General features: G+C 41.6%; 1 protein-coding gene across 4 annotated transcripts in view; it reads left to right on the top strand.

The window, feature by feature from the left end:
- The first annotated feature begins 721 nt into the window (after positions 1-721).
- sash1a (SAM and SH3 domain containing 1a) overlaps positions 722-23,545 on the top strand; it is a 164,898-nt gene continuing 142,074 nt past the window's right edge. Inside the window, exon 1 of one of the 4 annotated variants that reach the window (XM_079647046.1) lies at positions 722-729. Coding sequence is in view for 3 of the 4 variants with exons in the window: in XM_079647041.1 (XP_079503167.1) it covers positions 9,626-10,129 (504 nt within the window). In the remaining variant the exon portion in view is untranslated. Of the gene's footprint in view, positions 730-8,637; positions 10,130-23,545 lie in introns of those variants that run through there. The other 3 variants (XM_079647041.1, XM_079647040.1, XM_079647044.1) reach the window with 3 other exon arrangements.

Below are 23,545 nucleotides of genomic sequence, written 5' to 3'. Positions count from 1 at the left end.
CCATTTTCATTGGGCGAAATCAAGTCTCTTCATTCTTGTGCTGCCTTTCACCCTCAATCCATCTTTTGGACAGTTTTTTAACTATTTGGTTGTACAGATATGCTACTTTTCTTTAAGATTGCCTCCTAAGATTCTGAATTTCATATCTCAGAGACATTTCAGTGATCTGTTTAGTTTAGGGATTGAATCTTCCCCATAGAGTTCAGTATTCCGTTTTGATGCATATGAAGAACAGAAACTGTCATTGTCACACCTAACTGTATTGACATTTAGCCACAATAGTGTGTGACTCATCAAATTACTTTGGTGTCCTTTTAAATGCTCTCATCATTTAACAGTTGCCCAACTTCTTTGTGACTCATCAAATTACTTTGGTGTCCTTTTAAATGCTCTCATCATTTAACAGTTGCCCAACTTTTTTGTGACTCATCAAATTACTTTGGTGTCCTTATAAATGCTCTCATCATTTAACAGTTGCCCAACTTTTGAGGGACTGCGGATGGAAATTAGCTCAAAGCTAAATCTGGCACTGTTACGCTTGACACATTTGAATGTTTTAAGTGTTCATTATTGTGCATTGTCCCTGCCAAATAAACGATTACAAAAATGACAAGCCATTTTTTTGTGTTTCAAAGTGTTTTCCATTAAATAGAATAAAGTAGCACAGATGCAGCTTCTGATCTGTCCATACAAGCTTCTAAAATTCAACAGAACAGTCGTACTGAGATCAAACCGCATCAGTCATACCTCAATGGACCTGTGTGTGTGTGTGTGTGTGTGTGTGTGTGTGTGTGTGTGTGTGTGTGTGTGTGTGTGTGTGTGTGTGTGTGTGTGTGTGTGTGTGTGTGTGTGTGTGTGTGTGTGTGTGTGTGTGTGTGTGTGTGTGTGTGTGTGTGTGTGTGTGTGTGTGTGTGTGTGTGTGTGTGTGTGTGTGTGTGTGTGTGTGTGTGTGTGTGTGTGTGTGTGTGTGTGTGTGGTGCATTCTGTAAGCTGAGACTTTCAGGTCCTGGGGGTTCTGTGCAGTACATCAAATGCAGGCGAGCCATTTCTTCACTTAATTGTGTAGCATGTTTGAAGGAGCTTACTTGAGCAGAAAATTGAATATAAAACACTTAAGTCATCAGAGTCATACATTATCTTTAAAAGCAGAAGGTGGTGGTGGGGGGCTTCTGCAGAGATGAAAAGGAGGTTATTTGAAGGATATTGTAATGGCATCTTCAAGAGACAAACATAGTATTATTATTTGTTTATGCTAAATCATTCTGTGCGCCCTGAAAATGGTGAACCGCTTTCTCCCTGATGTATGTCACAATGAGAAAGGTAACATGCTGATATATGTCTATATGTTGACCATAGAAAAACCCCTCATCCCTCCCCACTGTTAGCTTTATATGTACGGTATCATCTTCAATCAAGTTGTCCTTTCCTTCGATTCAGATTCCTAATAATTCAACATTTTCTTTTTCCTCTGGAGCTTAAAACAAACTTTCTCCAACAGTACCACACGTTTCCTCATTAATGTATTCAAATGAGCTAATCTGCAATTTCAATGGAGAACTTTTCTGAATTATTTAAGATCTTTCTTTTCTATCCGATCAGCAGATGTACAGTATAATGGAACTCATTCATCTTTTATTTACAGTTTTTACTTAAGCCGTGGGCAGACATTGATTGTCAAATATTGTAGATATTTCTCTTATTGGTTTTTACCGCGACTGGTCGGTTAACAGGATTTGTCTCGATTGCTGTGTATCTGAGAGGCTTCCTGACAGAAATTAGATTAGTAAAGGTAATCAATAGTCTATGGTACCGAGTCAATGTGGCCAAAAGAATGGGAACCCCTTGCAATGTAATACAGTCCAATGCAACACCACCACACACTATGGTCTCAAATACTAGTGATAAATCCCATATTTCTGATGGACACTATCTCAAGAAGTATCATGAATGCAAAGCTATAGTCTTTGCCCTCGAGAGTGATTATGGGAAAACATCCTTTGGCCTTCCCATTGTAAGAGACTCTTCATGTTCAGGACCTGCCTGACAATATCGCACAAGTGATCGTTGTCCTTTGAGATGACCTCATAATTCTTTCTTTAGATTTATATATTTTTTTATATGAAGCACAATCTTATCAGTGTACCGTAACAGATGAGGTGATCCTCCTGAGGCCGAGCTCATTGTCAGACGTAGAATTTGATCGATGCGTCATGCCCTTGTTGTGAAATCGGTTGAGTTATGATGAAATCCTCATCCGCAGCCATCATTGTCACCAATAATGACCGCTAATGAAAAATGGACCTTTCTTCTTTCCATCTGTCTTCTCTGAGACATTGCAGAGATTAATACAGCCATCTAGCCTTGTGTTCGATAACTCATTTATTTTACCTCATCTTTCAATTTGCTCTTTATGTCATATGACCTCTGGCAGTAATGTAAGGTTTGAGTTTATTAAGTTATTTGACTTGTGCTCATTTTCAGTTATTGTAATGCAAGAATCATATTGTGTCCACAAGTCCTGTATGATGTGTGTTTTTTCACCAATACATCAAACCATTACGTAGACCCTGAGGACCTGGAGGATAGGTCAAATGCTCTGAGCCCTATTCATTAATATAACATGCTAACAAACCTGGGCTCACAGCCACCTTTTCCCCATCCATTTGAGACTAGATGTATTGAAGTGAGACTCTGTGGCTGCTATCGCTCTTTTGTCTTCAGTCCTCGGAGGTACAGACACAGTGAAGGTACATATATTTGTTAATATGTTTCCGTTGAGTAAAAAAAACACCCAACATAATTGATTTGGGATAAGTCTGCTGTACCATCTCTGCCCCTAAAGAAATTGAAGTACACGTTTTTTTTTTTGCCATCAATCATTCACGGGAAGTTTCTGTCAGTTATTTAATCTCAAGGGAAAAAAAGACAGCTTCACATATCTGCATAATGATTCATTCATTTTCAATCACCTTATTTTAATTAGGAAGGAAACGAGGGCTAGAAAAAAAGAGCTAATCTTTATTAATTGGACTTTCTGCACCACTGCTCTGCTGAGGGGATTGTTATAAAACATTCTCTGAAGTCACATGACTGTTCATTTATCATCAGCTGGAAACCTTCCCTCTAGCACATACAGTAGAGCTTCACACACACATACACACACACACACACACACACACACACACACACACACACACACACACACACACACACACACACACACACACACACACACACACACACACACACACACACACACACACACACACACACACACACAGGGACATTGTCAAATCAATTCACATGTCTTTTTCTTTCTGTGATACTTTCTCCCATCTCTATCGCCTTGCCTTCATTGTCTCTCATGATTGGATTACCTGTCTGGTGCAATTCATCTGTCCTCTGAAATGAAACACTCTTTAAGAGATCTTCTGAATGATCATTTCAGTAGTCATGTTATCTCTCAATCAGCCACCTGGTTTATCAGTTGGACCTTTTGCCTCTGGGTGCCATTTTACCCTGGCGCTAGTCGTAGATCACGAGGTGATGTGGCGGGCTGGGATTGCCTCTGGTCAATATCTCCTGTCAGATCCACAGGCCGGTCTGTGGCCAAACCCCGATACCTCTATACAGTATTATCCTTATATTGGTAATTAAAGGCAAAAGAGGAAAGAGGCCTCCATATTTCATCAGCCTGGAGACTGACAGACACACTTACTTATTTACAGCTTTTTCTATCTCCAGCCTTAATATCAAGTTGTGAAACGGGTCTTCGGAGGTTGTTGTGTCTTTATTTTTATGTGAGATGGGGGGAAAGAGGTAGGAGCAAATATTATAAATGAGTATCAAGGCTAATGTTTTTTGTGCATATACCACTTTTTATCTAATATTTGAAAGCATAAACAATCGTGTTTGACTCTCTGTTTGCTTGCCAAGGTTTCAGCACAAGGAACCGGTTGTGAAAGAAAAATATGCCGCGCATTTATGCATTATATCACTAGTCACAGTTGCATGTCTCAAACTGCCACTGGCCATGTGTCAAACATTTGCATATATACATAATCCAGTTAATGCTGCTGTGCTTGGTCGGTGCATGGCCGTCCATGCTAATTACATGGACCCTGGTTCACCGTGGTGGCATATCAGTGCAGCTCACTGGGAATTAAGTGGTGATTCCTGTGGGCATGTTCATGCCCTTTAAGCCACCAAATATCTCCTACAAACAGCTCTACTGCTGCAAAGTCGGGTCACAGGTTAGCTGGGTCTTATTAAAGCACCGCCAGAGGCAATAACAGGAGTCATATTGCCTGATAGTACTCTTTGGTAAAGCCTGTGTTTCCATGATAACAGCTCAAGACTACGAAGCAGCAGCTCGGTTTCTTAGGTTACTTAGTTTGTGGGATTTTGTTGGGAAATTGTTCTGTTTAGTTGCGACTTCTGTTTTTAAGCAGTTCACAAAGGAGCTCAGTACAAACACATGTTTGAAGACAGCCTGTCCCATTTAAAGACAATGTATGTATTTCCTGGTATAAAATCAGTGCTCTCTGTTTTTCTAAATGTTTTCAGCCAGTCATGTGAGGTTTTAATTCTCAGCACAATAAATACAGTATTTATGTGCCTCCTGTTTCAGTCCTAAGAAAAGTCTTGTAAGCTAAGTATTAACGCACACTGCCAGTTCCTAATCAGGTTTTGGGGGAACAAAACAAGATGCCAAAGACTTTCTGTTTTGTGTAGTCAATACAAAAACAAACAAGGACCTGTATCAGTGTTCAACCTTTTTCTGTTTCAAATATTCATTGCCGGCGGCTCCTTCCAGTCCTGCTCTGGAGCTGAAAGTGCAGTGTGTTCCAAGTTGCAGGAGTAGGAGTTGATTTGAAGTTTGTACTCCATTGAAACTGTCTGATCGGAGATCTGTCTATCACACCCCACAGCTCTCATTGAACCAGAGCACAGGAGAAGTTGAGAAGTCAGCTCCAACTGCAACTCAAAGTACAAGTTTGATTGATGGCATCACTTTTATTGCACAAGAGGGAATGCTAACACAGACATCTGACCTGGTGCCTTTACTGACCGATTCTGTCTAGGGTGATTGGCAGGTGTCTGTGACTGATATGCTTAGACATGCAATCTTTGCATTAACCCCGGGCTACCACCCTGTTCTCCCTGTGGCTCAGGCGATGTTTAGGTTGATATTGAACTGCCAGCGGAGTGGCAGCTGGGCCTGACGTGCCTGCTTCACCTCTGGTCTCTGGAGATTGCAGCCCAGCCAGCCGCTTGTAATTAAACGGGCATAAAGACAGATCAAGCTCTTTCCTCTTCTCCACTGAAGGGAAGAGACTGGATAAGAATCCACTGGATGCCTCGGACAACAAACCTCCAAAGAGAGCTCCTTTTTTGTTGTTGCAATTGTATCCATAGAATGTGCATTTACCACAGGTTCACCACAAAGCTGCTCATCATGATAATACCCCTCAAAGTTTGTATTCAACTGTATGTTTTTTAATACAATTCTCAGAATGTATTCTCAGGGTATATTTCTCCCATCATGATTAGCTGTTGTTATCCAAGAACATTCGGATACTATAGCTACTATTCTTGATGAAGCCAAACGTGATACACGGCAATCGCAGGCAATCAGCTCACTGCAGGATCGTTTCTTTTAGTCTTGGCTGTTTCGGAAAATCCTCTCCAGCCAACCCTTAAATCTTTAATGGAAAGAGAGGGAGAGAAAAAGATTGGAAGATTTTAACAAAAACCAACAAAACATCTGCCCATTACTATTAGAAAGATTACTCTATAACACTATGTTTATTTCTGTTATTTAAAGTTGTATTCACTAGTATTGCATTTTGAAATCATACATTTGTGTGTAATAGTGTTTTTGGCATCAGAGCAATTTGATAGTAAATGCATCCATAAATAGTATCCACGGCAGGACCACGTTCAATTCACAGCATAAACTGTGATTTGTGTTTTCTATATCTCTGTGGTTGTGTTGCTACAGTAGCAGAGTAGTCTACATATCTATCAGAGGCTGACAGATAGCCACCTCCTAGAAACCAACATCCATGACCTTCATGGTTCCTCTGCATCTAGGTGGACAGAAGCCATTCTCTGCTTCACAGGATCTTAAAATTGAGGTCTTGAAAGGTGCAACCTAGACATCTGAGGGAGAACGTAACATTTCAGCCAACAAAAATCCCCACCTTCTAATACCCAAGTCTTTCCTTTCAGAAAGAAACAGAAACACCCAGCATAGACTATTAGCATAGAGAGAGCTTGGCTGTCAGCAGAGCTGCTATTGTCTGGCTGTGACAATCTCCTCTCACCTTCCAGCTGTCTGTTCTGGAGCTGTTCTTGCCTCAACCTGCCACCGTCACACTCTTTCAATCAACACAGTCAAAGCAGCATATACATATTTACCAGATCCAATACTGCCACATATTCATATTTACCTGCACCAATGCTCTGAGCTGCCTATTTCAGATTATATTAAGGGCTGGTTACTGAGGTTTTATTGATGTGGCAGCAGTCCTCTGGCTCCAGGGCAACAGCACTCCACTCAGTGCGAAGAGCGATGGCTCTGCTGCTTGAAATGGGCATATAGTGCCTTTTTTATGTCACTACTGTACAAAGCAAACATACTGCTCTCAGTGTAATCCACAAACGACACATATTGTAGTGCACCTAAAATTAAGTTGTTCCACCTAATCAAAAAGCAATTATTGCCTCTGTGAGGGTCAAGAATCTCTGCAAGATAAATCAGACGGGTTGTAAGATGAGGTCTCCCTTCAAAAAGAGATCAACGATCTCAATGGGACCACCTGGTTAAATAAAGGTTTGAAATAAATAGGAACGTTAAGCAAAAAACGAATTTATTCTACACAGTTTTATTTATATTCTTGGTATTTTCTCTAATCTTTCCCTTTTCTACATTTAAAATACTGATTAGTTTTACCTCTTCAGGAATGTTTAAAGGTATTAAACAAGAGAAAACTCCCTGGTTGAAATGGTATAACTTGAAAGTAGTCATTGCTTAGTGTAGGGGCAAGCCAAAAAAGGTTCAGCCTCGCTGCACTTCTATTGTCCATCATCATTTATGTGTTATTGTTTGTTTAATCTGTCCAACTGGTATTTATTCTGGACATTTTTGTTAAAATGCATTAATCAAACTGCAAGCACACCTAATTGCTTTACAGACAGACAGTCCTGTGTACTTCCATATAGCCAGAGAGACCCTCAGCCAGAGAGCGTCAGGTTGCCCCCCGTACCGCTCGGCCCCCGCTGCCCTCATGGCCCGGGGCAGCAGAGTGGAAACACGGTAAACCTGGCACTGCCCCGTACACTCAGTGAGTCCAGCCGTCACAGAGAGCACCAGCCTCTCTAGTCCATCTGTCACTCCCATAATACCCTGCTCCTGTAACCAATATTGACTCGTTTGAACAATGGGGAGGGGAGGGCAGTGTATGTTTTTAATCTGATATACGAGATATACAATTTGAAATGTTGTCCCTTGTATTAACATTATTTTTAAGTTTAGGTGGAACATCAGTTGGGATACTATGGTGTTGTTTAAATGTAATTGATCTTTTTAATGTTTCTATATTTGGGTCTTTTGGGCTTTGTTTGGAAGGTCACACTGTGTAAATGGGGTACCAACCAAAATGACGTTCTTCAGTATTTTCACAGACACTTTGGGTTTATTTTGCTAGGAACTAGCTGCATAATCATTATGAATGCTGATGTCAGTCCCAGCTCTAATGTATCATATCACATTCTGCACACGTTTAACCCCTATTGCTCCTGTCAGTCAAACCACATCATAGCAGTATTTACAAAGGATGAGGGACAATAGAGCATTTCTGAGTAATTTTTGATGTCAGAAGCAGACGGGTAAATCACGGGAAAAGTCGACTAACTCCAGAGTGATAGGTCTTGGAGAATGAAGGATCTTCACTGGTGCACACCTCTTCCTCTGACATTCTGACATGCATTTCTGGCACATTTTTGACACTGCTTCTCCAAAAAGAGACTGTTTGATATGCTTCTCAACTCCTCTTGAATGGTGTGTTTGTTCTCCAGCCCAGCCGCATGTCATAATGTGCCGAGGCAAATCACTTCCAGCCCTCAGCCGAGATGGTGATTGTATCAAACTGACCCCTAACAAGCTGTCAGATCACATTTGCTAAAGCATGCATCAGCACCGGCCCGCTTGGCACCCATTTGGACAGAGTGGACAGGTCATATTCAAGGAGAGTCATTGCCTTGGTTCTCTATGAAAACAGAGCAAGACAGAGACAGACAGTTGGACTTTTCTCATACCAATAAGGATGGCATCCAGTGATGCACTTTAATGTAGGGAGTGGAACTATACTTGCTTTCAAATGTTGTAAAGTCTTTATGAAATTGCATCAAATGTTTGTGCATACAGATAATGGATGAGGGAGTTGGTATCTTAGTTTGTCCTATTACATCAGCTCCTGTGCTGTGAAATATTCAGTTCCCCAGTTACCACATAGAGGGAGCTCATGCGTATTGAGAAACCAAACCTGGAAATGCTGAATGAGTGAGAGCGTGTGTGTGTAAGAGAGGGAGAGAGAGAGATAGAGAGAGGGGGAGAGCGAGCGAGAGAGAGGTGCGGAGAACGAAATCACATCGTAGGGGAAAAACAACGTGACACAAACCAGGAGCTCGGATATCCATTTCAGCCGTGCGACAGGTATAACATGCACTTTCACTTTGGAGTAACTTCGGCCAAGTCGGTGGCAATCTTGTGACACACTGTGTGTCCCGAAGCGGCGTGACAAGTTGGGAGAAGGGGAAAAAACGCTCTGGCATCACTATTTTTAAATGGGTACGGCGAGAGTTGGGGGGCGTGGACGGTAGAGGAGCAGCAGTGAGCATGTTGGCTCCTGGCTGCAGCTCCAGTGTGGTGATGTGCCGGGTGCAGGAACTGGACTACGCGTAGACTGAGCGGCTTTTGGACGCAGAACCGGGAGGTTGCCGTCAATTGTCGGCAGCCGACTTTCTGTCATTTTGAAGCCCGTTTTGGATCATTTGGATTTATCTTTTCATCGCACTGTCGTTCCGCGATACAGAGGACTACAAGGAAGCGGGATCAGCCGTGAAAACGACGCAGCAGCTGCCGTGCGTAACGGACGAAATCTGGGAAAGCAGCTATTTGAATGACAATAGTTTGAGCAACGGCAAGCTTATTTGTTAAAGAACTCCTTATTATTCGGATTGACTGTGCAGGGTAGCCTAAGTCAATTACATGCTAAGATGACGTTTGGGATTTGAAAGCTGTATAAGTGAAACTGAAGTGATCCCAATGTGTACATATTGACAGGTGTTACAGTCATACTGTCCGTCAGGCTGAGCCTTTAATTCACGTACAGCTCTGTTTTTATGTCTGCAAACACCGCGGACAAAACAGGTTTAGGTTAACTAACAGTTGGTATGGATAATCCGCAAACTATTTAATTCAGTTACCTTTACTTTGCTAATACTCAAAGATAGGACATTGTTTTAGCGACCTTATCATGAGTTTGAAACGCCGCATGGGAAAGTAACCATTACTTTGACTTTTCCCCACCAAGTTGTAGCCAATCTGGCAACAGCCAAAATGACAAGCAACGGACCTGTCATCGTTTTCGAGTGGCTGAAGACCCTCCAGCTTGCCCAGTACGTCGAGGCTTTTGTGGATAATGGATATGACGATCTGGAGGTTTGCAAACAAATAGGCGACCCCGACCTGGATGCCATCGGCGTCTACATGCCTCACCACAGGGAGAGGATTCACGACGCGGTGAGAAGGCTAAAAGATGAAGCCAACGAGACGGCCAGTGGACTCTACTTCACCCTGGAGCCGATGCCACCCGCAGCCGAGCTTTATACCAGTCACATGGTGGACCAGTACGAGTCCAAACTGCGGGGATCCAAGTCCTGGACAGAGCCCAACAGTGAGCGGGTTGGGCGCAACGGTGGGTACATGGGCGCGCAGAGGAACCTGACGCTGGGCAACAGGAGGGAGCTGGTGATTTACCCCAAGCTGAAGCTGAAGATCATGATCAGGGATAAGCTCATCAGAGATGGCATCAACCTCTCCAAGCCACCCTACTCTAATAAGGTAAGAGGAACATGGATAAACACAGGTCATGATGGTCATATGGCACAATAGGGACCAGCACCTGTCAAATGTCATTCAAACAATGGAGCAAAGCCTCACCTGTCCTATTCTCATACACAGCAACATTTACCACATAGAAAGTCAATAAGTCTGATATTCACTTTGAAAATATGCATACAGTCTCTAAACCTTTGACTCAATTTGATACATTATTTACAAGAGTTGGTTATAAAGGCCACACAAAAATATAATTTTCTTAACTAAACAGATGATTTGCAGAGGTGGTTGTTATGAAGTTTATATGGGGCTGTTGCCTGCTTCATATGTCATTTAGTTGAAAACCTACTATAAGTCAGACAGATGCACCACTTTTGTTAATGGCGTATTGCAATCATGGGTTTTAACATCAAAATAAGGTCAAATAAACTGAGCCATAGGCAAATGCCAGTGCGGTGCCTAAACATTTCAGCCCTGCTGCACTTTGCAGAAGTGTGAGTGGTTGGTGTCACAGTGAATGATGGGAGTGAAGTTGCCAAAGATCAATGAGCAGAGTGCAGAGAGAAGATCCTAACGGAGCTTTCACCCTGTCTGTGATTTCCTGTAGGAGGAAAAGATGTACACTCTGATTATTAATCTACTCTGACCTCACCTGTCCACTGACTTGCCTCTGCATTCAGTGTGGGCGGATCAACCAGGCCCATGAGGATATAAGCCCTGGCTCTTTGCTGTGATGAATGGTCAATGGGCTATCAATGGCAGAGACAGTAAATGAAGAGCGCCCAGCTGGGTATGCTGTCGCACTCCTGGAACCAGGCTGAAAGGGCCTCTTGTTTTTACAGGACTGCTAGTGACCTTTTCTTCAGAAGTGTCTGAATAATATGCTTTACCCGCTGGGAGGCCTCCACTGAATGACTGCTTACATACAAGGAGGCACTGCAGGCCATTGAGGAGTCAGAGGCCGAGACCTTTGTCGTTTTTCCTGGGGCTGACGGCAACATATAGTTTGATTTATGAATACTTAACATGACACTTTCAAGTTGACTTAGCTGGTTGGCATGTACTTTTGAGTTGAATAATTATATGATTGACATCATTTCATAGAGAATGGATGACCTAGAAGCCAAGTATTTTAGTTGTCCTGGCCTTATGGCACACTCAAGTGGATGTTTTCTTTAATAATTTGCACACTTGACCGTTTTGAGTAGTTATGGGTTCTCTGAAAATGGATGGAGTTTTACTCAAATCTTTACGAAAGAGATTCAACAAAAGAAGTAAGACTGGGGATCATTCCCAAAACTATTTGTTCATTCCTGGTTATGTCCGTGTGTCAGTTGAATTGTCTGTTTGGATATGCAAATAATGATGCGCAGGTGTGTAACCGCTGTTTAGTATCACATGCCCTTTGAATTGAAGCAGATACTGAAGATATGCTGTTTTTCATGTGGCAATATCCAATCATGATGACATTATCTACCTTATGTATCCACGTAATCTAAATGAATGAGTATTCTCATTTGTGCAGTATTTGTAATCTCTTTTTGTGTATGTCTGCCACTTTGATTTTAAATCCCAAAGAGATTAAGGATTGTTGAGGGATTATTTGACAAACCAGGGCTAAAAGACAGTTTTAGTTTCAAAGGGTAAGCTATCTATTGTTTTGAAGGCTGCATTTATGTAAAGCCAAAGCTTGGCCACTGAGGTTTTGGTGGGGAATGAGTAGGTCAAGGTCTCTCTCTGACATTCTGGCTCTCTTTTTGTGTATGTGTCGAACCCTGTAGTTTTGAATTGGCTCCATCCCAGTGCTTTTCACCCCAGGAGGAGTGAGGAGAGTGTGAGAGATTGTGCTGTGACCAGCTGATGGAGGTTTGACTTACTGGGTTGTGATTGGCCTAAGGATATCGCTCTTCTTTCTGCCTTTGACACAAGATGACAACCCCAGTGGAGTCTGAGAGCAGAGAGCCAGACTCGGGGCAATTACAGGACACACAATGTCAGTCTCAAGGGATGTTCCTTGTATAGTATATCCAAGATCTCCATCCACATTTAAACTGTCCTCTGTGCTCAAAATAAGCAGGGATCCTCATGGAGCAGTCTGACAGTCCTCTGCTCATCTTTGTGTTACCGGCTTTGTCTCCATTGTTTGCCAGTATGCAAAAACCAGAGGCAGTGTAAATGCTACGATTCAGAAATCCTCTCTAGCGTGTTCTAGATTATTATCAAACAATTCACCGAATGGGCTCTGATGGGTGTAATAAATACCCATGATCCTTATCAAGGCCGTAGAGACCCCTTGTCTGAGAGAGTATTATTTCTTATGATGTAAACAAACACTTGTCCTACGACTGCACATTTCTCATCAGGGAACAATAAGCAGAGAAGATGGTGCTGCCTATTTGCCTGTTGTCAATGCACTGGGGTCGTAGAGTTATCTTTTATTGTTTTGGTTAAAATAAATGTCTTTGTATTGACAATAAATATGTTGAGAAGAAACTGTCAACTGGTTTTTGGAGTTTTGGAGAGGTGCTGTATATGGTGCCAGCGAGTTGCTTACTGGGCACACTATTGTTATCTGAAAACACAAAATAATGTACATTTCCCCTCTGTGGGACTAATAAAGTTATTCTGATTCTGAACCCAACCTAGTGGGTATCTGATGACATTCGAGATCTTGCCTAATACAATGAAGTAGAAGGGTTTTGTAATGATCAGATAAGTGTAGCAAAAATTATGTGTTATTTGATTGGAAAAATCAAATAACACTTAATCCATCCCCCTTATGTTCATCCAGTTTTTGTTTAGTGAAATACCTCTTCAATTAAATGAAATCTCTTTAAAATGTGTTCTAATCCTGGTCCCATCCAAAAACTTCTTCTCAAATTGCTAGACATAATAGAGCCTTATTGTTAGTGCTGTGATTCGTGAGGAAGTAGAGGCTAAACACTGGAAGATTCTCCATTGTTTGTATGGAAGCTGATGGAGCCGCATGTCCTTTCACTTGTCTGATTTACATTCCCAATTTCCGTCTATTGAAACGGACTGCGGAGGCATGTGTCCAGCATTGTGCCGATGGGTGGGTGATAAAAATCTGGGTGTCGTGCAGAGAGAGAGAGAGAGAGAGAGAGAGAGAGAGAGAGAGAGAGAGAGAGAGAGAGAGAGAGAGAGAGAGAGAGAGAGAGAGAGAGAGAGAGAGAGAGAGAGAGAGAGAGAGAGAGAGAGAGAGAGAGAGAGAGAGAGAGAGAGAGAGAGAGAGAGAGAGAGAGAGAGAGAGAGAGAGAGAGAGATGAGAGAGAGAGAGAGAGAGAGAGAGAGAGAGAGAGAGAGAGAGAGAGAGAGAGAGAGAGAGAGATATATATAAATATGTAGACACGTTGTTTAAGCTGGTTTAAAAACGCTTGGTTGGTGCTTGGAGGAAAGTTTGATGTTCAAATCGTTTCTTCAACTCCCACAGAACAGCTGATCAAATGTGTAGGGTGGGAATCATGAGGCCTGCAGCTTAACGGCCCTGAAGAATGTAAGAAATGCAGTGGACACCAGAGGTGTTATTCCTGTCTGGGGGGGTGTTAAGCAGAAGGCAAGGTAGCTTTTAACTGACTGTTTTATTGGCTTTCCATTACAAAGAAGGAAAAGAAAGAGGAAGTTCACCACCTTGCATGTCAAACACTCACCTCACTTCCTGTTTCAGTCTTTTTATCTAGATTAGTATCCCAGCACTCTTTTCTGGCAGGAAATTAAGTTTCTTTTAGAGATGAGCCCTTGTCGGCCCACTGGTTAGAAAGGGCCTTCGGGTTGACTGGACAACTGCCAAGGCTTGGTGTGAAAATCCTTTAAAAAAACTCTAATGTGTTGGAATGAAAGCTTTCTTATATATTTCCACTGCAGTGTCACCAATATTTAAACATTGACAGCGCAGAGAATCTCCATAGATCTAAAGATTGACAACAGTGCACAGATTTGTATTTAAGCATCAGTGTTATATATTTGTTCCATCCTGTTTTCCGAAACACGCATGTTATTGTAATATGACAAATACTTAATATAAGGCTAGACCCAGAGCTTTTCATTGCCTCTGGGAAACACTTCAGTGAACGCTTTTCCCTAGATTCTCATTTAGCCTATGTTTTTTGGCAAATATCCTCCTCATCTTTGTCCCATTCTACAGGGCTGGCATTTTGCCATAACGGGGGAGAAAGTCTTTCACAACAGCCTTGGTTTTTCATGTGCTCTGCTGAAGCTCTATTTGCTTAGTTTTTATTAAAGGCTTCTTAAAGGCATAATCAGCCAAGGACTCATAAAGGGGAAGTCATAAAGAAGTCAAGGACCAGCCTCTATTGTTCTGAGAGAACAGAGAAAGTCAATTAGAAAAGTGAGCTGCTGTTTGCATTAAAGAAGAGGACGGTTATTTGGAGCACTAAAAAGAGATAGATTATGTTCCCATCAGATGGAAAAAGACACATATACACCCACTTAGGGGCTCTTTTCGTAAACAGCTTGTGTTTAGGGCCTTTTTAAATCATCTTTATAACCATAAACTACAAGTACTAGTATTTACCTCTTAGGAGAGCTGGCTGTGGTAAGGACTGATGGCTATCACAATGACCTTTCACCTCACTACTCTGACACAACACTAAAGGGATGTCATCCAAGACCATGTCTTCAGAGACCATGTCTTCAGAGACCATGTCTTCCGAGCGTCTTGCTTCAGAAGCGAGGCAAGAATACTTCCTGGCATTTGGAAAACCAAGAGTGGAAAAGGCTAGCAAGTGTGCAGGTGTGCTTCATATGAGAGGCCCCGCCTTACATTTTCCGGAAATTGGTCCGTGCGCAAAGCATTGTGGGGATTTTTAGACCGTAGAGTCTACACATGTGCAGCCTCGAAATTTCTCCAAACGAAGTACGCTGGGCTCGGTAGATTTCCAAGTATGCTGGACATTGGAACAGTACTTCGGCGGCACTCGATGACATAGTATGCTTAAAATAGTGGCTCCGGAGCAGCTTTACTCGCGATTGAGAAACACCCCATGATACAGCCCACACACTCCTGTTTCTCAGTTGTTGCCACAGCTACAGTAAGCATTGTCAAGTTTACTTTGCACTTCATTTAATCTACCATCTCATGTGCATTAGATCACTTTTCCACCTGTAGAAAACCCTGTGTCCAATAATTCATAAACAATGTTCACAACTTTGCACCTGTTAGTCAAAAAACAATACCTGGAAAAGGAGACTCATCATGTCATTTCTTAAGTGCTACAGTGACACATCCACTCGCTGGATTTTCTCTTTTTTGTTATGTAAGGGAGTTTCTGACTTGACCACCCATCTCCTGGGATCCTGTGCAAATGTGGGAAAGCTGTATTTGCAGCTGGCCTTCTCATTTAAGCAGGAAGAGATGAGAGGGGGTCACTACTGCTGTGTTGTTTCTCACATGATCAACTGGCTTTTAAGCTACTTGTATTCCCCGACATGTGAACTTGGTTAGAAAGACAACATTTCTCTGAGCAAGCTGTAATTTACAATTCAACAAAACTCTTCTCTTCATTCCCTAACAAGACTTCTCAAATGATAATCTCAACATTAAGACATAAGGTCCATGTTGGAATATTAATGTTATGCTTGTGGTAGTATAAATGTCACTACCTCTAGCGTTGGGAGATATATTATATTTAAATTACATATGTAAGCCACAGTATATGTATCACACAGTCATGGTAACCGCTTTAAATAAAGCAAGACAGGCAGGCGGTACAGCCATTTCCTTTTTCCATTGTGGTGCTAGGAAGAAGGTCCTGATGACACACATTCATGACAGATACATTATCAGAGCTATTCTGGTCCAAGGTTTCAGCAGCATCCAGATAGCCTGTCTTCATGACCACATAGTATGTTCAGGAATGAATTCAAACTGCATTATCAATACTAAACTAACTAACCTTATTTAATCTAAGGTTAGTCATTAAACAATCACAACGTTTGAAAGTACCTTTGTCAGTTTAGTACACTAGGTTTGTTTTTTCAATACAAGGAAAAAAAGGTAACATGTCAACTTTACACAGAAAACTTTTGTGATTTTCCAAAATAATGTAATTTTCATACTAAATAAAGTGTGACAAAATAAAATGCCCCTTCAAAACTCATGTCTGAATCATGTTTGTATCATGTATCTAATATAAAGGCTACATTTGATAGTCCAATGCACAGAAGGCAGATTCCAGTACACAAATGCAGAAACAAACCTTCTCTCTTCAATCCAGAAAATGTGAAGTAAACTTAATGGATCCTACCATGCAGCCTCTGCTTTAGGCGCTGTACATGTACACCATAATGACCCTGTAGTCCTCTTTGAATGTTGGAGATGAGGAAAAATGAAGATATCAAGTGCCCAAACAGGATGGAGAGTGACAAGAGAGCAGGCCTGAGCATCTGTCTGTGTCAGGATCCAGATTGCAAACACACTTGCAAATCAACACATCCGCACATGTTTTCCCTCGCTCTACATCTCTGTGTAGCACACACTCATTACTGCACTCGCTGTGATTACTCTGGAGGGGATCATTACATTCTTTCATAAAAAGTAACAAATATCTTTTTGTTGCATTCTGTACAGGCGTTGTTTGCATGCCGTCAGTCATCGTAAGGGCTGGTTTTACTGTATTGCCTTAGGTAGTCATGTATTACATATAGTCCAAGAAGTCTAATTATACCTGACTCCCACGCATCTACACACTGGGAGGTCGCGCGCTAAATGGGCTTTGATACAAGTTGCCGTGGAGACAAACAGAAAGATGTTAAAACCAAACCAAATGTTTGTCCTGTAATCTCACACACAAAATGTGTTGCTGGTTTACATGGCAGACATAGAGGTTGGGATTATTGCCAAGTGTTAACATTTGATCAGCAATGCATGTGCTTCAAAGTTTAAATATTGCTCAAGCTATTTAATTAAGCAGCTCTCTTATTTTCAAATCATAACGCACAACAAACTGAAACCAGTTAATATTTTTGGCAATTTAATTTGATTTACGGCTTAAATATAAATTAATCAAATAGTTTAGCATTATTAAACTGCTACAGAACCATTTATCTGCTTGTATGCATGTGAAATGTATAAACCTGCTCTTCTAAAAACATGACAAAGCCCATTCTTGTCATTTTTCTCAAGCCCTGCTTCGAGATTTGCCCCAGCTGGATGAATTAATCCTCTTTCCTATGAAGATGCTGTTAAAAAATGAACAATGACAGCATCCCCTGCATGTCATGGGGCTCAGACAAGCTCTGTAAATCAGAATGATGAAAGCAGAGTTATATGCTGGGTTGCTATTCTGCTCGACGTTACCTGGTGGAGGATTTCTTGAAGCAGTGAGCAATTTAGGGAGGGGTTAAAGCACCGCTACCTACAACAGAGTTTAATTGTCCTACATGTAGCTACAGTTCAGCTAATGTCAGGCCATATTATCTTGGACTGTGTTTTAGGGATATAATATAGGGGTGTAGAGAGATGAATGAGGCATGATAGCAGTGAGTATGAGGGTTGGAGAGACAGACTTTGAGAGTGTGTATAATTACCTTGTCTGAAGCTGATGCCAGCTTGGTGTTCGAAACGCAGCACAACCACCTCTCAACCCCCCCCTTATCCCTAATTGGTCCATTTCCAAGGCATGAGGGCAGGGCTGCACTGAAAGCTTTGATCATGGAGACCACACCAGTGTCGATATGTCCCTACCTGAGTGCTTTTGTAGTGGCAGTGCTCGGCAGGGGATTAAGCCATGCTAAACCCACGGAGTGTCTGTCTGTCTGTCTCCCTGCGGCTCTGCATACCTGAATCTGAACCCTAATTACCTGGCAGTTGCTACATTCCTAAAACACGCCTCCACAAACACAACGTACTGTTGTGTATTGCACGTGTATCTTTTACAAAGGCAGCGGCGTTTCGTAGGTATGCCTTTGTCTCGTGTGGTTTGCGGTGTTAAATGTTATAAGCATTTACAAAATATTTCTGGGTTCCAGCACATTCCAACACACATTTTAATTTGTGTGGGAAGCTAAACGATGTGTGTGCAAGTAGTTACCTGCGAGTGAACACTTGACTTGTGTAATGTCTCCTGAACTAATACTAATTGAGGTAAGTGTTGGGAGCAAGTAGTCGCAGATGCTTAGTCAATCTGAAAATTATACCAACCGCAGAGATGGGTTTAATCTAAAATCATTGATCATGTGTGTTTGACAGCACACATGGACATTTATAGCTTTGTAAATCACAGATGTGGATTTTTCTGGAAACATTGGACAGTATAACATGAAATCATTATAAAATAAAGAGTAAGGCACAGGTGATATTCTGCTCTTATCTTCCTCATCATGTAATATATTTTCTCTGAGAGGAGGTTAAGCCGGCCCGAGCAGCTCTGTCCAAATATGCTGCAGTCAGCTAGTCAAACTCTTAATTAGTAGATCAATCTAGACATGCTCAGTTTGGAATGCTGGAGTTCATCACGCTAATTGCTGCTTTTGACCTCTCTACACGTTACAGTTAATTGTTCTATTCATTAAACGTTAATTGCTCGCCACACTGCTTCATGCTGGGATGAATAGGGTCTCCACTGTGACTGCTGAGGACATCCCAAAACCATTATTGGTCTGAGTTTGGTTTCCACATTATTAAAGCTTCAGTTGGGTTTGGACTCCTGTGGCTTCTGCAGAGTAAAGTCTGGTCAAGTTTATATTTGTTTTTGTTAACTTTGCAACACATTCTTCAGTTCTAATCTTACCTAAACTACACAGTGAGGCAACTTAAAAGACAATAACGTTTGCCGTGTAAACTGACAATTTGTATTTGTGTTTATAAACCTCAGTGCAAGCAGGTTTTGAGTCATAAAATAAAATGGCAAAAGAAATGCATGGAAATGAACATGCACCCAACAATATAGCACTGAGTGTTTTCCCTCCTGCAGTCTCGTCCCTTAATAATCCACATGTATTGATACATTTTGTACATTTGGATGCTCATAGTCTTCTAAATTCACCATTTGTTAATGTCTAAGATTTGAACTCTTAGTTTTACTTCATCTGCTGCGGTGGAACCTCTACCGCAAATGTCATGTCAGCAGATCTGTAAACCACTGCTCTTTCTAACCAAACCCTGTTTACTTTAATAGCCCTTAAAGTATTCTACTTTGTCTCCCAGACAAATCTGGAAATGCGTAGTGTCTTCTCTGGTCCAACTGTTTTCCATGATGGGACTGGCCTCCAGGGCCTGGCACAATCATCCAATGGTCTTAGATCACTTTATCCTCAGTTTAGTTTTAGGGTTTGTGCTACACAGTCAATTTTGTTCTTGGCTTGACTTGAATGTGTGAACAAAGTCATCAGAAAGCTGGCCATAGTCATTTCAGTCTCATTGGTAAGCAAAGTTTGTCTTCACTACAGTGGCCTCAAATGACTCTTACTGAAAGGCGCTTTCGAGTCAAGTGACACATTTCTAATAATCAGCTTTGTTTTAAATAGGATTTAGCTAAATCCTTATTCATTTCGAAATATGGCATTTAGAGCTAAAGAAGGTCATTATAAGCGATAAACATTCTAGTTTACCTCGTTTTACAATTATGGAGAAACAAGGGAAGCTTATACAGGGAGTTTTCTAAGGACAGCTTAGCAAACTATTGCTCAACACTTGTTTTTTTTATTTTCTAATTGGCCCAGTATAGCAACAGCAGACTGATAATCTCTCTCTAAAATCTAATGGTCACAGCATTTAAATCACCTCATCGCTATGAATCCACACTGTACAGAGATGATGTCAAAAACAAAAGCCAAACGATAAACTGGCCGACTGACAGCTCGCCGTCCAAGCATGAGCGGAGGGGTCATGCGTCGGGAATTTTCTCTGCTCCGCCAAACATCCTCACCCAGTTTCACCTCATTCCCACTTACTCACAGGCAGGGGAGACAAACTGAAATACAAATAGACGGACTGGCAGACTGTCAAGCCAACGGAGGGAGAGAGATAAAGACAGACAGTTGGACAAACACAGAAAAACTAGCCTACACCAAGAGAAGCCTGCAGAGATGGATCTAAATTAATTGTCTTTAACAATCCTCTCTCACTTGGGGAATTTTAAAGGAAGCTTTACCACTATCGCACGCTATCATACTAATCATATATTTATAGTTACCTCTTTTCATCTGCATGTATAAGGTTGTGTTTGCAGCCTTAAGTGTGATGCAATTACTCTTATCACCATGCTCCAATGCAGTTTAGAGGTGAATTATTAATATAGGAAGCATTAGATAATGAAGCAGTTCATAAACCATGTATGGAGGATCGCTGAGGTTTGAAGATATAGTGACTCTGCGAGTGCTCGTCTTTATGGAGAGAACTGTATCGTGTTAATGGTGCACCTTGCAGGAATTTTCCTTACTTGATTATCTCTTTTTCCGTGAGGGGAAATGCAGCCTGATTTAGGATTACTTTCACGTAGTTTTTGGTTTGTATCCTACTCGTTCTCAAATCTCCATACTGCAGACCACTCAGGAAATGTGTGCCATGGACAGCAGCATGGGAACGCTTGGCATTGAGCGTCTCCCAGGCAGTCTGTATTGTGATATGAGGCTTTGTTATGGTCACTTAGCCATGTCCCTGGCCTTGAGCTGAAATTGTCCCCCCCCCCCCCCCCCCCCCCCCTCTCTGCCGGCCCCCTTCTTCAGATGGGAATACACTGTCAGTGCCGAACAATGGGCTGCGGGACCGGGCTTCTTCTCCCGGCAGCCCCTGCAGCTCTGATCCCCCGATCCACTACATTTATGGAACAGTTGAATGTGAGCCCACCTACCCGTCTTTAACTGCAACCCCTCCCACTCCTAAGCAAGCAGCGCCCCCATTTCACACGGACTTGGTCAAAACCAAATTCCCAAAAATGCAGTGGATGCCCTAAATGATACACTTTAATTCTCAGGATCCTAAAGTGGAACAAGCATACGTGTAGTTGATTCAGAGAGCCAGATAACCTTGGTAATTCTTCCCTAAAATGACAAAGGTCTTTACTGACACCGGTGGAAGCCTTACTTAGGCTTCTTTGGGAAGTAGACTACAATGCAGCAGTGGAAGTAGAGGGCAGCGATTATGTGTGGAGACGGTCTTCATTGTAATGCAGGAATCCCACAGCCGGTTTTATATCAATTGTTATGTAAAGTGGCCATTCATATTTTACAATCTGCTTGGAACGGAGGTTCTGGTCTGGGCTTTGTGTGGAAATGATATAGTGGAGTGGAAAGGAAGACATGTCAGTAAATATGTTGCTGCTTTGATGCTCTTGTCTTTTTTGTATCCACCTTAAGTACAACACGCCTCAACAAACATATACAAAAACCTCCACTTCCTTTCTTTTTCCACCATCAGCTCTACATTTCTGAAGAACAAAGTTCTATTCCCTCCTTTCCAGCCAATAAATGTAGGGCAGACCCACCATCTTGTTTCTTAAATTTGTTTGTCTAAAAATCAAGCCCTAACCGTGATCATTACCCAGCCTAGTCACAACAGAGCGCACGAAGCTCAAGTGTTCTTGTTGTTGATTAGAGCGAGGCTTCTCCTGTTATCCTAATCAGGATATTGATGATGAACCCTCTTCAGTCGGGGAGAGGCTGAGGAGGCTTTTGTTGTGAAATGGTATTATGTCCTCTGAGGCTGAGACTCAATGTGTTTATTCCGGTCACACAATCAATGATGTTTACACAATCTGAAGGAACACATTTAGATAATTTCCCATGCTGCCTCAATCTCGGTAGTAGTAGTAGTAGCTGTTGTCGTTTGTGTAGTAGTAGTAGTAGCTTGTGTGTGCTTTAGTGCTTAAACTCATAAAAAGTTCCATTAAGACGTTTTTTTCTTTAGGTGATGTTGTTTCTTTGTCTTTTCTGTTTAGCCATGGGAGCTACTGCTGCATTATATTGTGTCTTGTGTTTGGGGAAGCTAAACACAACGACAAACAGCGAGTGTAATTGTTTTCAGAGTAAACATATGAATAAGTAAACATACTGTTGTAAATACATATGCAGTATTGATAATACTATAGTGCAGTAGAAACTGGTGTTCATCTGAACAATGTGCTTTCTCTTGCTTCAATGAGGTGAAGTGAACTGCTTTTAGAAAATATAGAGACATATGGCATAAAGTCCATATGGCATAAAGTATATGCCAGAAGTTGCACAGAAGATGAAGAATAGGTTGTTTAGAGTCAGGTGCTCTTAAAAATAAATGTTTAAATGCATAACCAGTGCTTTAGGCTCTCCAATAATACCGTTTTCCCTTGGCACTACAGGAGTATAAAAAACATAGATGGAAGAGGAAATGGCAGCACAGCGCCAGAGTTTAAGTATCTGCACGGGCAGTCTTACATAGCTTTTTATAACTGCAGGTCCAAAACCAAACAGTCTGCTTCTCGTATCACTTCAAATCAATTAGAAGAAGTGCCATAGAATATCAATTCTCCGGTCTGCTACTGAAGTCTCTAGCAGTAAAATGTACATTTTATATGATCTCAGAGTATCTTCTAACTTTAAGATCAAACATTTTCTCAAGTTTCCCTGAAGTTCTTTCTTAGATAAACCTAAATTGTAGAACCTTTTGAATAAAAGGGTGCCAGTTAGTAAAACGGATGGTGAAAAGTGAAACATATACCTTTTTTTAGAATCCACAGGTTTTTGCCAAAGCCTTCCCTTATGAATACTTTTAGATTTCTGTGCTCCCCCCTGAAGAGGAAGCAGCACCATTTTTGTTCTAGCTACTTTTTAATGGCTGTCTCATCACTTACCTGACATGCCTGCTGTGAAACAGGCCTCTACTCTTGATGCACATCATCACAACTGCTGCGTGAGGAAGCAGACATGCATCTCAGTACCAGTTAGCATCCTAATAGGCCACAGGGGCCTCTGAATTTGTGTTATGTAAGCTATTCGAAATCTACAAGCCTCTGGGGTCGTCAAAAAGTCAGAGAAGAGTGTGCCTTCACATATTTTTCTATCTAGTTTGCTGGTGGGTTGCAGACTGATGATTACAAAATGAGATGACATGCATGTTTCTGCCAGTCCTGAAAAGGGGTGAAAAGGTTGTTTCAACAGAGCAAAAATCTATATATTTAAAAAAATATGTTATTTATTTAAAAATTGCACTCAACTTGGCTTTTGTGCAGGAGTTCACATTTTGGTCTGTATCCATTTCAGTTCTAAAATACTAATCATGTTAGGCATCTCAAACACTCCTGGCCTCTGTAGTCCGGTGGCTGATTTAAGGCCATGTGCGCTCTGCTCAAGGACTCTTCCTATTGAGTCAGCACTCTGCCCCCCCCCCCCCCAGGAGATTGAAACAGCCCTGAGACGTAAAACACGAGCAGGAACTGAGACATTTTGTTTGTGTGTGTTCACGCTCAA

This window comes from Notothenia rossii (assembly GCF_949606895.1).
Source record: "Notothenia rossii genome assembly, chromosome: 8".
Lineage (NCBI taxonomy): Eukaryota > Metazoa > Chordata > Actinopteri > Perciformes > Nototheniidae > Notothenia > Notothenia rossii.
This window is presented reverse-complemented; position numbering and strand designations above follow the sequence as displayed.